We start from the raw sequence: 14,630 nt of genomic DNA, 5'->3' as shown, positions 1-14,630 counted from the left end.
ATTCATAAAGAGAAAGGAATAGAAGAAGAAGAAGAAGAAGAAGAAGAAGAAGAAGAAGAAGAAGAAGAAGAAGAAGAAGAAGAAGAGGAGGAGGAGGAGGAGGAGTTTGGATTTGATATCCCGCCTTTCACTCCCCTTCAGGAGTCTCAAAGCGGCTAACATTCTCCTTTCCCTTCCTCCCCCACAACAAACACTCTGTGAGGTGAGTGGGGCTGAGAGACTTCAAAGAAGTGTGACTGGCCCAAGGTCACCCAGCAGCTGCAGGTGGAGGAGTGGAGACGCGAACCCGGTTCCCCAGATAACGAGTCCACCGCTCTTAACCACTACACCACACTGGCTCTCAAGGAACAAGGAGCTAAGGTAAATGTAAGAAAATAAGAAGCAGGAGCTTTGAAGTACTAGGGAGGAAAGGAACTGGAGGTGTAATCTAAGGAGCTGGCTTATGCAGTCATTTTGGTACCATGTAACTCTGCCTTCTTAGGGAAGTTGGCGGGGAAAATAAAGTCACTGTTTTCTGGATGCCTCCTGTGTGAATCCCTAGGAAAAATGGATGGTGATATTATAGATGGGGCTGCTCGCTCCATGCGCCAACCCCCCCAACTTATCCAATGCCTTCTCCCTTTAAAGGTAAAGTAAAGGTACCCCTGCCCGTACGGGCCAGTCTTGCCAGACTCTGGGGTTGTGCGCCCATCTCACTCAAGAGGCCAGGGGCCAGCGCTGTCCGAAGACACTTCCGGGTCACGTGGCCAGTGTGACATCGCTGCTCTGGCGAGCCAGAGCTGCACACGGAAACGCCGTTTACCTTCCCGCTAGAAAGCGGTCCCTATTTATCTACTTGCACCCGGGGGTGCTTTCGAACTGCTAGGTTGGCAGGCGCTGGGACCGAACAACGGGAGCGCACCCCGCCGCGGGGATTCGAACCGCCGACCTTTCGATCGGCATGCCCTAGGCGCTGAGGCTTTAAACCACAGCGCCACCCGCGTCCCTTCTCCCTTTACACCTGACCAAATCCACCCCCTTTACACCTGGCCCACCCACTCACAGCTCACCCCAACCCCTTTTTTACTCAGTTATTGAAGTCTTGTGAGATTATGTAGAGAGGTTCCATCATATGTACCAAAAATAGACAAAGGAGAACACTGTTGATGTTAATATACAGGTAACTTGCATCTTATGCTAAGGTTCAGTTACAGCAGTCCACAGTACAGTGGTACCTTGGGTTACATATGCTTCAGGTTACAGACTCCGCTAACCCAGAAATAGTACCTCGGGTTAAGAACTTTGCTTCAGGATGAGAACAGAAATCATGCTCCTGCGGCACCACGGCAACGGGAGGCCCCATTAGCTAAAATGGTGCTTCAGGTTAAGAACAGTTTCAGGTTAGGAACGGACCTCCAGAACGAATTACCGTATTTTTCGCTCTATAACACGCACCCGACCATAACATGCACATAGTTTTTAGAGGAGGGAAATCCATAGGCATGCCACCCGTAGGCATTCCCTCCATAACACGCACAGACATTTCACCTTACTTTCTAGGAGGAAAAAAGTGAGTGTTATGGTGCAAAAAATACAGTAAGTGCTTAACCCGAGGTACCACTGTGCATGTATACACAAAAACATATAAAACTGGGAACCCCTGGAACTGGGGACCCCACAAGGTGGAGGGCTTTCTCAGCAGTGGTGCTCTCCCTGTGGAATATCCTCCCATCAGATGTCAAGGAGATAAAGAACTACACAACTTTTAGAAGATATCTGAAAGAAGCCTTGTATTAGGAAGTTTTTAATGTTGGATGTTTTATGTTTTTATACAGTATGTGCTGGAAGCCGCCCAGAGTGGCTGGAGAAACCCATCCATATGGGCAGGGATATAAATAATACAATTAATTATTGTTATTATTAGACTTACTTCACAGTTAAACTATGATGGCCACAAATCTGGATCACTTTAAAAGAGGATTAGACAAATTCATGGCAGATAAGACAATCAATTGCTCCTATAGTCTTCCACCGCTATTGGAGGCAATATGCCTCTGAATGCCAGTTGCTGGGATTCTTTAAGTGGGGAAAGAGCTGTTGCACTCAGGTCCTGCTTAGGGGCTTTTCATAGGCTTCTAGTTTGGCCATTGGGAGAACAGGATGCTGTACCAGAAGGGCCTTTGGTGTAATCCAGCAGGGCTCTTCTTATGTTTGTATTTAAGCAAACGTACATAACATAAAGGTTGCTGTATTGTGAGAATTTCATTCAAGATGATATTAAAAGGCATTCCAACTTATGTTTGCTCTAAACAATGTGTAGATTAGATTATACTTACCCGTTCTACTTCCTGTGTTGTGTTGCTTAGTTGCCGGGCTAATAACTCTTTGCTAGTGTCCAATTTTATGCAGAGTTCCCGAGTAGATGCCAACTCTGACAGTACAGAAACTTTCTCCAGTTGCACGTCATGGAGTTCCTCCTCCATTTTCAAAAGAGACTTACCTAATGTAGAAATCTGTGACTTGTGGGCTTTTTCTGCTGCTAATTGCTGTGGAAACATGTGTTGATGAAGACAATTAACATTTTGATAGAAATGTACCGGAACAATGCCTAATAACTTTAGGGAAGATCAATTACAGTTTTAGTTAAACAATGATACCTTATCTTTTTCTAATACATAACTTATAAGAGTTTCTGCAGTGAATTTAAAATAAAAATGTTAACTGTGAGCATAATGTAAAATAAATATCTTGTGAACAAACCAGTAAACACTAGATGCAGCTACATCTCATTTATATCAATTATTTATATACACTGTTAAGGGCTAAGACTTAGGCAGGCTGATCCAGAGTTCCATGTAGATTCAGTTGTTTGCAGAAAGCACAATATTGGTATATGAACTTTCAATGCAGAAAGTTGTTCTTCCTTGTACATGTCCAAGGTAGCCTTTGTAAGATAGAAGACGATGTGAACACTGAAGAATCTGCACTAGTAAGTAAGATCTGCACTGAAATAACAATTTTTGTTCTAAATAAAGACTGCTGGGTATCTTGAGAGGCCATCTGGATTAAAGGAAAAGTGTCTAATCTTCAAAATTTTGATTTTTGGCTGCAAAATCAGATTTAAGAGCTGGGGATGGGGAGAAGATAGAATTATTAACTTTAGAAAACAAAAGCATACATATTATTTCTTACCAACCACAATGTGTACAGGAACCATCTTAGGATACATACTGGTACCTAGAATACTGAACTCTCAGCTTGGTAAAAGTCTAGAATTCATACATTTACAGAAAAACAAGGGCTCACACCACATACTTATCCCAAACAGTCTCAAAATGCCAGAATGTGCGAAAATCTAAATAAGGTCAATGGTAGCTATTGCCATCAACTGGGTCCTGGGCTGGTGATCTGTGGTTTAGCTTAAAGCAATATGGTGGAAGCAGAACTGGAGGAGAAGCAAAGTGGCTGTGATCTCTCTGGGAACCCACATTTGCTTGGCCACACTAAGCCATGATTTGGTTTAGCATGGTGTGCAAATAGGGTCAGTGAATCATGGTGAGTGGAAGACCTCTTCCCTTTACAACAAATGTGCTTTCTGAAAGTACTTGTTGTAGCCCACATAACTGAGACATATGTCTCACAATAAACTTTATCCCTTAACACTCCCAATGGAGATGAAGAACAAGGGTGAAAGTGCTGAATGGAAATGAAAAAGCTCTACTGCCCAGCTCTTAAATGAAAATGAAATTGTAAAAATTGATTGCTAAGGCTTTTTTCAAACTTACGTGCCCAATCTCTGTTTCAAGAGCCTCTGTTCGTTCTTTTAGTCTGCGGCTCTCAGATTCTGCACTGAGGAGCTCCAGTTGGACAGAGCTACAATTTGCTTCCATTTGTTGGAACTTGGATTCCCACTTTTCTGCTTGCTCACTGGCCCTATGGTAGTTATCCAAAAGATCTTGATTCTCCTTTTCCTGAAATTCAAAATTTGGTTTCATTTTTGAAATTTGAGGCCAGTTTACATATACCATGCATGGTACAACAGAAAATTAGCTTGCGTAACTACAGAGCAGGAGCCAAAGTGGTGTCCAACAGATGTTTTGGACAACAACTCCCAGCAGCATAGGTAACACCCAGTGATCATGGGAGTTCTAGTCAAAAACATCTGGAGGGCACCACATTGGCTACCCCTGTCCTAGAGCATAGAAAACACAACCTGTGTTACAGTGCATATATGCTATCATTTGTATATATAATCACCTGAATGCTGCAATCCTTCCACAACTTTTTTGAGTGAAAGTTCATGGGAACTGGTTGCATACACCCCATATTGTTAGACAATTGGAAAGAGAGCCCATGGCTCTCTACTGCTACACTTTACAATATAAATAGATGAAAAAAAAGTGAACTGGCCCTTAGTAAACTATATTCACTTCAGTCCAGTTGTATGGTGGGTATGCAGGACTGGTGAACATCTGAACTTCATTGTACAAAGATGGACCTGCCATGCAGGTACCGCTCAACTTGTGCAACATGCCCATGTCCAATTTGGGGAGAATATCTCCTCCCACTCTTGCCACTCATACCACAGTAGTAAAGTTTTGATGGGCTGCAGGGGGGAAGGGAACAAAACAGTAGGGCAAGCACCAGCTGTATAGTGGGGAAGGGGAAGGGCTCTGATGTTGTTCCAAGTATACCATTGCAGCTCCTTCCTCTGTAAGATCTGCTGCAAGAAAATCAAAGCAGATGAGGAAATGCCTCAGTAAACTTTAGTGTTTAGTAAAAATGCAAAAAATAGAATAGTCTCATGAATTTTGTAACTGCATGCAAGCATTTTTCAGCATGCAGTGCATTTTGAATTGAGGCCTTAAATAACACTAAGGCAGCTCAGATGTGCATTGACCTTGCCTGCCTTCTTCTATTGGGAATATCAAATTCTTTTTCCCTTTTGCACATGTGTCAGTACAGATTAATGCTGTTAGAAAGCTGCTCCTTCCTTCTACAGACTTTTGACCTATTTGAGATCTTAATCAAAAGCTAGTTTGGCTGCAAAGCTTTTGCAATCTATAGAACATAGACTATAAAAGTAATGCAGTTTCCCAGTACTGGCTGAGTGGAATCATTTTTTAGAGCAGGTGTGGTGAATGGGATCTGGTCCAATGGGCGAGATTGTTATCTCCCCCACCCCTTGTGGGCAAAATTTGACATTGGTTGGGGTAGCCCACCTAGCAATACCCTGATGTCACAATGACATCAAACAACCCTTTTTTGCCTCAGGACGAGTGCTTTGCAGGGCCTTTCACAAGACCCTTGCAAACTGCTCAGCAACATAGTATTTTGCATAGGGCTTTGCAAGAGTCTTGATAAGCCCCTTGCAAATTACTATCTTGCAGAATGCTTTACAAGTGTCACTGTGAACCACCCAACAAAGCTGTCAGCTCTCCTGAAGCATTTTGCACAGCACTCTCTGAAGGCTCAGTAAAACCTTTCAAATCATTAGAATGTATAGGAATATGCTCCTTGACAGGAAGCACCCCATTAGACATTGCATGGTTTAGAAAACTTGCAGCTTTTCAAAATATACATTTACTTTAGACTTCAGCATGCCCTTCAGTCTGGAAATATCTGTATGCCAATCTTCCGTTTTTGCCTTCAGATTATCAAGTTCATTCTGACATTCACTGAGTTTGTGATGCAGAATCTGTCAAAGAAATGGGAAACATTGTTTTAGGCAAGCATTTCATACTCTTTTCAGGTTTGACTATATTTTAGAAGTAGGATTAGGTGTCGTAACGTGTTACAATTAAAGATGCATTCCTATATATAAAAGGAGAAATACGAACCTTCAAGATGAAACAAAATTCTAAATAAAAATTAAGAGTTAGCAGAACAAGCCTGAAGCAAAACACATGTGAACACACAGGGCTGGCCGAAGACATTTTGGCATCTGAGGGGAACCTCAAAATGATGCCCTCCTCCCTGGCAGGGAAGAAGAGGTGAGTGAAGGTCCATGTCAGCAACAAGGGGGGAATAAAACTCTACATTGGGATCTACTGCTCTGTGAGGCAGGCACCTGCCTGAGCACCTTGCTCATGGGTGGGCTGGTCCTACACATGCATACATACACACACACACCTGTCCGTGAAGAAGGCAAGAAACTGACTGAGATGATGAGGGTGAGACCAACAGATAAAGACCAGTCTGTGTTTCCTGTCTTCAGCAGCAAGATTGCAGCATAACCCATATGATGACGTGTTAACCACCTCCAGAGAACATAGTGTTATGAGTTTGTGGATACTAGACACCCTAAATTCCAGGGTCTAGGTGTTAGAATTTAATCAATGTTTTGGAGTGTTAAAACTGAGTGCAAGACATGTGTGTATTAAGCCACTGTGTATTAAGCCAGATCCTGTAAATTAAACTGCCTGCTAGTTTCTGCTAATCCTTAAATTAAGTGAAATGCTAAGGGCTAATTAAGCTAGGCTAACTTCCATGTGAGGAAATCACCTGGGGTGATAGGCTATTAAGAAGACTAGAAGAAAGGTAAAGGACCCCTGACCATTAAGTCCAGTCACGAACAACTCTGGGGTTGCGGCGCTCATCTCACTTTACTGGCCAAGGGATCTGATGTTTGTCCGCAGACAGTTTTTCCAGGTCATGTGGCCAGCATGACTAAGCCACTTCTGGCAAACCAGAGCAGTGCACGGAAATGCCGTTTACCTTCCCGCCGGAGCGGTTCCTATTTATTTACTTGCACTTTGATGTGCTTTCGAACTGCTAGGTTGGCAGGAGCAGGGACCAAGCAACGGGAGCTCACCCCATCATGGGGATTCGAAGGCTATAGAGGATCAAAGGGTGTCTGTGTGGAATGACAAATGGTTGTGACCCCTGCTCAATAGCTAAAGCAAGAAGTGTGGACTAAAAACTTAGAGGTTAGAGTTAGGGCTGTGATGTAATGTGGTACTAAAGCAATGAGCTGGAGACAGAGGCAGAGAGCATCATGGCTGATGCTCGTTTGAATCCAGAACTGTGTCTATGGAGGAAGCAAGACCCAGAGTGATGCTGGGAACCCCTCCATCTTAGGCTCAGGTTGTATATATCTGTAAACAAACCATGTATCATAAAGACACCTGTGCCTAATTTTCCGAAAGGAAACACAAACCCTGGAACTCCCTGTAATCTTGCACTGCTCAGAGATTGGAACAATATCCTTCCTGTTGTTGTTTAGTTGCTTTGTGACCCCATGGACCAAAGCATGACAGGCACTCCTGTCCTCCCTAGTTAGTTACAAAACAGTTCCTGGTTAATAGTGGAAAGGTAAATATGAGTTGTATTCAAATCTGCCAACATATACCTGATTCTCCTCCTTGAAGCCATAAAGCTGTTTTTGTAGATTATCATTCTCCCGAATTAATCCTTCTTTCTCTTCACTAGTCTGAGCAAGTTCATTATTAGATTCATCCAAAAGTTGATGTAGTTTGGTAATATCCTGTTCACACCTGCAGAGTGCTTCAGTAGAATGCCTGGGCAGTAAATTATAAAATGCAAAATACATTTTACATAAAAATGTTATTGCAAAACAAGGGCATGAAAATGTCCCTTCATCAAATATTTTTAGATAGAAGTATACCAATAATTATGTTTATTTATTAAAACATTTTTAAAATATTGAATAAGTCTAATATTAAGGTAAAGGTAAAAGGACCCCTGAGCATTAGGTCCAGTCGTGACCGACTCTGGGGTTGCGGCACTCATCTCGCTTTATTGGCCGAGGGAGCCGGCGTACAGCTTCCGGGTCATGTGGCCAGCATGACTAAGCTGCTTCTGGCGAACCAGAGCAGTGCACGGAAAAGCCATTTACCTTCCGCCGGAGCAGTACCTATTTATCTACTTGCACTATGACGTGCTTTTGAACTGCTAGGTTGGCAGGAGCAGGGACCGAGCAACGGGAGCTCACCCCGTCGCGGGGATTTGAACTGCCAACCTTCTGATCAGCAAGTCCTAGGCTCTGTGGTTTAACCCACAGCGCCACCCACGTCCCTTAAGTCTAATATTACAAGTTATAAATACAGAATAGATTAATTTATATATGTTAATTCTAACAGAATAGTTCAAGTTAAGTAAAAATAACTTTAAAAGAAAGAACAAAATCCAGAGTTTACGTCTTACTTTGTTGATTTCTCCATATCAGAAAGTAGGCACTTCAAATCTGAAATGGTCTTTTCCTTGAAAATAAATAAAAATGTATTTTTCCTCAGTTAGTAAAAAAGAGATGAACAAACCAGGAAATAGTTTGTTTTTTCATGTTAGTTTCTTTTGTTCAGTAATATTTTATAAGATTAAGGCTGCAATTCTACTCATCCTTATATGAGAGTAAACTCCAATGAACAGAGCAGGATTTACTTCTGAGTAATTGTACATAAGCTTGCACTCCACAGGTTTTTAACATTTTGACTGCAATCCTATACACACTTGCTTGGGAATAAGTCTCATTGAGCTCAGTGGGGCTTAGTTCTAAGTAGACATGCATTTGATTGAAATGTTAGGCTGCCAGAACAGCAAAATAAATATGGTAGAGATTTAATATCATGGCACATGCAAACTTTGCAGCAAAAGTCTCAGAAATCTCTGAAATGTGGTGCTGGAAGGGGGTGGGATTAACCCTTTGATGTGACGTGGTTTGCTCAATCAAAATGCCCCCTAAAGTTGCTATTAGAATCTCAACATATACAGCATAGTGGTTACAGAGTCTCTGGCTGCAAGACCTACAAACAGCATGCACAGAGATAGAAAGTTATTTGCAAAAAAATATATAGCATTTTAACAGTTTTCTAAATGGTAGTAAAGTTCCTCATTCTATATTTAAAACTGTACTTAAAAGTCATAATCATTTTATTAGTAGCATTGGAAGGTGTATGTTTAAACTAAATCTAAAAAGCACCAATTTTAATAAGCAGAATGTTTTAACCCTACTAATCCACGTATTTGCATATTAAAACAAAATTACTCAAAAATAATCCACAGAAATGTCAATTTCTCATCACTAGCACAACTCATACTTGTACCATTTACTTTGTCCAATATGCCTGTAATGTGTACTTTCAAAAGCTACATGCCAAATATGAAGTCTCCTTCCTGCATAAGCACAAAAAAAATTCTAAATGTGATGAATCTTAAATATCTAAACATTTACATATCAAAACTTACTTTAAGGGCCAAGCTTTCTTCAAGGGAGGCAACTTTATCTGCTTTCTCTTCCAGAAGCTCATGTAAAGAATCCTTTTCTGTATCTAGTTCAGTTATTGTGTCATTGAGTGTACAAATGTCTTCTTGTTGAACAAGATTTTGTTTTGAAAGCTTTTCTGGAAATATTATAATAGAATTTCATTATTTTATCAATTTAAAATAACCTTTGGTAAATAGGCCTGATCAAGCAACAACTCTGATGAGCATACAAATGTTTATTATGCATGTGCAACCATGTACAAGTTCCCCTCCCCGTACATTCTGGCCAAACTGCAAACTTTTAGATAAGATAGTCTTGCAGAAAAAAACAATGAACAGTCTTGTGACATCTTAAAGGCCAATGATTTATTGCATCATAAGATTTTGTGGAGTACAGTCCACTTCATTTTATCCTGAGTTGTTGGTGCATGTACATGATTGGGGGCGGGGAGGCAGAGGGGGTGGGGAGAAACTGGAAACAATGAGGTCAGAAGAAAATGAAATACAATGGACAGTCACAATTTCCTTAGTAACAGTGACCATTCGCAAAAAGAAGAGTTAATAACAAGACAATCTGACATTGCTAAGTTACTTACAGTAACACATATAGTGTGATTTTTAAGAAATCTATCGTGCTCATTCTATCCACAATGATAGCACTGAACCTCCCTCACCTCTCATGCCCAGGCCTGGGGAGGAAGTGAACAATGGGGGAAACTGGTCTAGCTACTCACCACTTGCCACAGAATATAACACTTGAAATGCACTATACATGTGTATAAATATGTAGCACTATTATTGCCATATTTTCCAATAATTTTCAAATGCTTCTAAATAACTTTATATAAATACAGCACAAACACCATCACATGGATGTGTCCTTAATTGTCAAACTTGGCCCAAGTAGCCAAGAAAATTGAACTTTTCTGTAGCAGCATTTTGGGGCTCTATGCTTTGCGTCACATTCTTGTAATGACACAGGCTGTGGGTAGCCAATGAGGTATGTTCCAGTTTTTGTAAGACTACAATTTCTATCATTCCTGACCACTACCATGATGACCATGGCTTATGGAAATCGTAGTCCAAAATCATATGGAGGGCACCTCATTGGCTCCCCTTGCTCTATGAAAAGTACACCTCTCTGTGCCTAAGGCTTGTGGGATGCAGTTTTGTTACTGTTTTTACAGTAATATAAAGTGCTTGGATCAAGGCGATTTCAATCATGACCTCGGGGGGCAAAGCAGAAATAAATATTATTTATTATCAGCTACTTCCTATATAAAAAAAGTTCACTGGTACTAAAGTCATAGAAACAAATATTCCTGACTAAATAAATCACAGAACTTAGGCAGAAACTTGGCACAAAATAGATGTAAAAGATCATCCATATGGATTAGTGGGTGACACTTGTAGACTTGCCAGTCTCTGGCCCCAGTCGTTGTTATTAATAATTCATTTCTATGCCCAAAACTCATAAAAATGTGGTCTACAGAATCACAATTAAAACTAAAATGACATAACAAATGAAACCAAGCAGAATACATTCAAGAAACAGAAATGCAGGATTACAAATATGAGTCACTCAACAAGGTTATAAAAACAGGAAATTGTTTGCATAAAAAGTCTTAATTGGGCACTTTCAGCTAATTACAAACAATGCCAACTTGATTTTACTAGGTAGAGTTTCATAACCCCAGTGCCAAATGCACAATTCTTCTTAAGGATAGTCTGACACTATCAGGCACCATCAGACATTTCTCAGAGGCAGGTCGCAAAAGTCAGGCAGGGGTATAATGAGTAAGGTAAGATTTTAAGCCGCAGGTGTTTAGGTTTAATATACTTAATAGTAAGACCTTGAAGATAGTTTGGTAGCATACTGCTAGCCAAATGCAACTCTCACAATATAGGTGTTATATTTTGTCAATAGCCAGCACCTGATAACCAGGCTGCATAATTCTGCACCAGCCTCAAGGGTAAAGGTAAAGGGACCGCTGACCATTAGGTCCAGTCGTGGCTGACTCTGGGATTGCGGTGCTCGTCTCGCTTTATTGGCCGAGGGAGCCGGCATTTGCCCGCAGACAGCTTCCAGGTCATGTGACCAGCATGACTAAGCCACTTCTGGCTTAGTCGGAAACGCCGTTTACCTTCCCGCCGGAGCGGTACCTATTTATGTACTTGCACTTTAACATGCTTTCGAACTGCTAGGTTGGCAGGAGCAGGGACCGAGCAACGGGAGCTCACCCCGTCGCGGGAATTCAAACCGCCGACCTTCTGATTGGCAAGTCCTAGGCTCTATGGTTTAACCCACAGCGCCAACCGTGTCCCTCAAGGGTAGCCCCACATAAAATCACATTGCAATGGTCCAATAAATAATCCTGTATAAAATAAATTTTAAAAATTACTCAAAGGTTAGCATTTGAAACTTACCATTTTTTTCATCTAGACACGTAATTTTATCTTGAATGAGCTGTAATTCATATTTTTTCTTTGAGAGTTGTCGTTGGGCCTCTGCAATGTTATGCTCCATTTTTTCATTCATAATGCTAAAAATTAACAAAGGGCAGTTTAAATTTATCTTTTCACACAAACTTTGCACTAACACTAAAAGGGATCTCATGATAAATGGCAACTAATTAATAGCTAGTGACTATAGAGCAAGGGAATTTTGTGAACGCATAATTAACAGTGAATAAAAGCTAAGCACAAGCTACGGAACTCTTCAAACAGAAGTCAGTGCAAATCAGGTATTAGGTAATTTAGAATTAGTGTATGAAATAAGCCAACTTAACTAAAGAGCAACTATTGCCAAAGTAGAACATACATTATATCACCATCCTTTTAAACTACATTATTATTTATATCCCATTAATAAGCCTACTTCGTATCTCAAAAAGTTCAGATTATAGCCAGTCAACAGGCACAAACTTAGAAACATAAAATATTTGATTCAACACATATTTCAGTTACCTCAGTGAAGCATTAGTTGCTTTTTGCCTGCTTAGCTCACTTTCAAAATCTACTGCTCTTTTTGCCAATATTTTCATCTCCATTTCTAGAGACTCGATTGTCTCCTTCATTAAAGCCATCTTTGATGTTTGATCTAATCGCTCATTGTCAAGCTGAGACATTAAAGTGACAAGGAATTATTACTTTATATAACATCCAACTACTTCAGTTAACATACACCTTTACTTAGAAATTATTTGTGTTGCCTTTTCAGACTTTTTATAGAATTATAGAATTGTAGAGTTGGAAGGAACCCAAGGGTCATCGAGTCCAACCCCTTGCAATGCAGGAATCTCAGCTAAAGCAGCCATAACCGATGACCATCCAACCTCTGCTTAAAAGCCTCCAAAGAAGTTGTCTCCACACAAATGCACAGAGTATGGGAGACAAGCTTTTAATTCAGGATTGCAAGTATGACCTGGTAGGCATTACTGAAACCTGGTGGGATGAGACCCATGACTGGAATGTAGAAACTGAGGGGTATAATCTGTTTTAAAGGAATAGGCCAAGCAGAAAAGGGAGGAGGAGTAGCATTATATGTAAGGATGTGTATACCTGTGAAGAAATCCATGACTTGGAGCATGGAAAGCAGACTGAGAGTGTATGGGTAAAGATTGTAAGAGAAAGAAACAACAGTGACTTTACTGTGGGGGTCTGCTATAGACTGCCAAGCCAGACAGAAGACTTGGATGATGCAGCAGAGCCCCCCTCCAATGCAGCGAAGCATTAACCATACTAGGGACCCAACCAGTCAGTCTCCCTCTGCTAGATTTAATAAGCCAGGAGGGACAGGGGTCAAGGGCGCATGTGGTCAGATGCACTGCCACCAGCACCTTGTCCACCTCAGCTGATTGCATTATCTTAATAAAAACAGCCAAATGTAACACGATGCATAGCAGAGCAAGGACCTGGTTAGCTGAAAAATAGGCAGTTCTTTAATGCACAAACTAGGAGTATTGATGCTCTGTTGCCAAAGCACACAAAACCCTGGAGATAACCCTGAATGGAGAGCAAATCAGTCTCCTATCCCCCCCCCCAGTAAGACTGTATCTTATATACTACAGGTTCTAGGACTAATTCTTTAAGAATATATTTCCCTTTAATAAAGGTTACAGTGAGAATCGAAACTCATTGTTACAATAAGCCCACTGGCTACTGGTCTGTTTCTGGGCACAACTGAAATGTTGGTCATGAGCTACAAAGCCCTATACACCTTGGGTCCAGGCTATCTCTCTAGATAAGCCTGACCAGGTTTTGAAATCTTCAGGGGACACCTTTCTCTCCATTTGCCACCCTCACAGGCACATTTGGTGGGGACATGGGGGAGGGCCTTTTTGGTGGCTGCTCTCATATTGTGGAACTCTAGTCCATGGCAGGTTAGGTTGGCCCTTTCTCTCCTTTCGCTGGCAGGCAGGCTTTTTTTGTTTAGATAGGCCTTTGGCCACTATTGTGGCAGGGTCATTTAATGGTATGAATTGCATATTTTCTCCTCCTCTTGTTGTTGGGTTTTTAAATGGTTAAGTTGTTTTAATTCAGTGTTGTTTTTAATATGGCAACTTTTTTTATACTTCTAACTGCTTGGTGTGCTTTTTAGCTGTATCTGTATTTAATACATGTTGTGAGCCAACATGGATCTGACTCCTGCACTGGGAGAAAGGCGAGATATAAATAAATAAATAAATAAATAAATAAGCAAACAAACAAATAAATCTCTGTATAGATTACTAAATAAAAGCATAAGAATTAATGCATACAAATAATTGCATGTTTCTTGAATAATGTAGTAAGAGTTGTATATTTATACAAAAAAATCATTCAATGTATCTTTTCAATGTCTCTGTCCTTACAGGCTTCTAACCACTTGTTTAACGTTATATCTACCATATCTTTAAAATAAGGAAACATTTTCCCTTACACTCTGAACATTTAACTCCAGTTCCTCAACTCTCTGTTCCAGGTGAGCTTTTTCATTAAATGCAGTCTCTTGAGCAATCTGTATCAAACAAAAACATAAATCAAATACACTTAGTATAATAAAATTTAATCTATTAAATTAGATACCACACAACGGTATTGGCAATTGTCTTATGTTGAACAGATGTTGCACAAATGAATTTGGATAAAAAGTCAAACCTTTAACCTCTCTCTCAAGCTATCTCGTTCAGTGGACATCCTTCGGAAATCAGAAATAGCTGCATCCCTTTCTGTTTCCACACGCCTCAAAACAGCCTGTGCAGTCATCGCAGTTTTGGATGCTTTCGGGACTTTCATAGCTTCTTTTCGCAGTTGACTTATTTCTTCCTGGGCCTATCATTCAAAATTAAAACTCAGATGCAGATTTGTCCAATTCAAGACAACTTAAATTGTAACTAGCCTACCAAAGACAAAACTAGAACCAACTTCAGCAGATATATACTAAGTGA

General features: G+C 40.6%; 1 protein-coding gene across 5 annotated transcripts in view; it reads right to left on the bottom strand.

Moving 5' to 3' along the window:
* Positions 1-14,630, bottom strand: part of TSGA10 (testis specific 10) — a 37,691-nt gene that overhangs the window by 8,903 nt on the left and 14,158 nt on the right. For all 5 annotated transcript variants that reach the window (XR_014167488.1, XM_081907772.1, XM_081907774.1 and 2 more), the window contains exons 7-16: positions 14,341-14,514; positions 14,123-14,200; positions 12,169-12,320; positions 11,629-11,744; positions 9,184-9,338; positions 8,146-8,201; positions 7,331-7,499; positions 5,567-5,677; positions 3,765-3,950; positions 2,316-2,525 (exon numbers count right to left, since the gene is read on the bottom strand). Coding sequence is in view for 4 of the 5 variants with exons in the window: in XM_081907772.1 (XP_081763898.1) it covers positions 2,316-2,525; positions 3,765-3,950; positions 5,567-5,677; positions 7,331-7,499; positions 8,146-8,201; positions 9,184-9,338; positions 11,629-11,744; positions 12,169-12,320; positions 14,123-14,200; positions 14,341-14,514 (1,407 nt within the window). In the remaining variant the exon portion in view is untranslated. The remainder of the gene's footprint in view (positions 1-2,315; positions 2,526-3,764; positions 3,951-5,566; positions 5,678-7,330; positions 7,500-8,145; positions 8,202-9,183; positions 9,339-11,628; positions 11,745-12,168; positions 12,321-14,122; positions 14,201-14,340; positions 14,515-14,630) is intronic.

The sequence above is a fragment of the Podarcis melisellensis genome, assembly GCF_964234715.1.
Source record: "Podarcis melisellensis genome assembly, chromosome: 4".
Taxonomy (NCBI): domain Eukaryota; kingdom Metazoa; phylum Chordata; class Lepidosauria; order Squamata; family Lacertidae; genus Podarcis; species Podarcis melisellensis.
The sequence above is the reverse complement of the archived record's forward strand: the minus strand, read 5'-3'. Positions and strand labels throughout refer to the sequence as shown.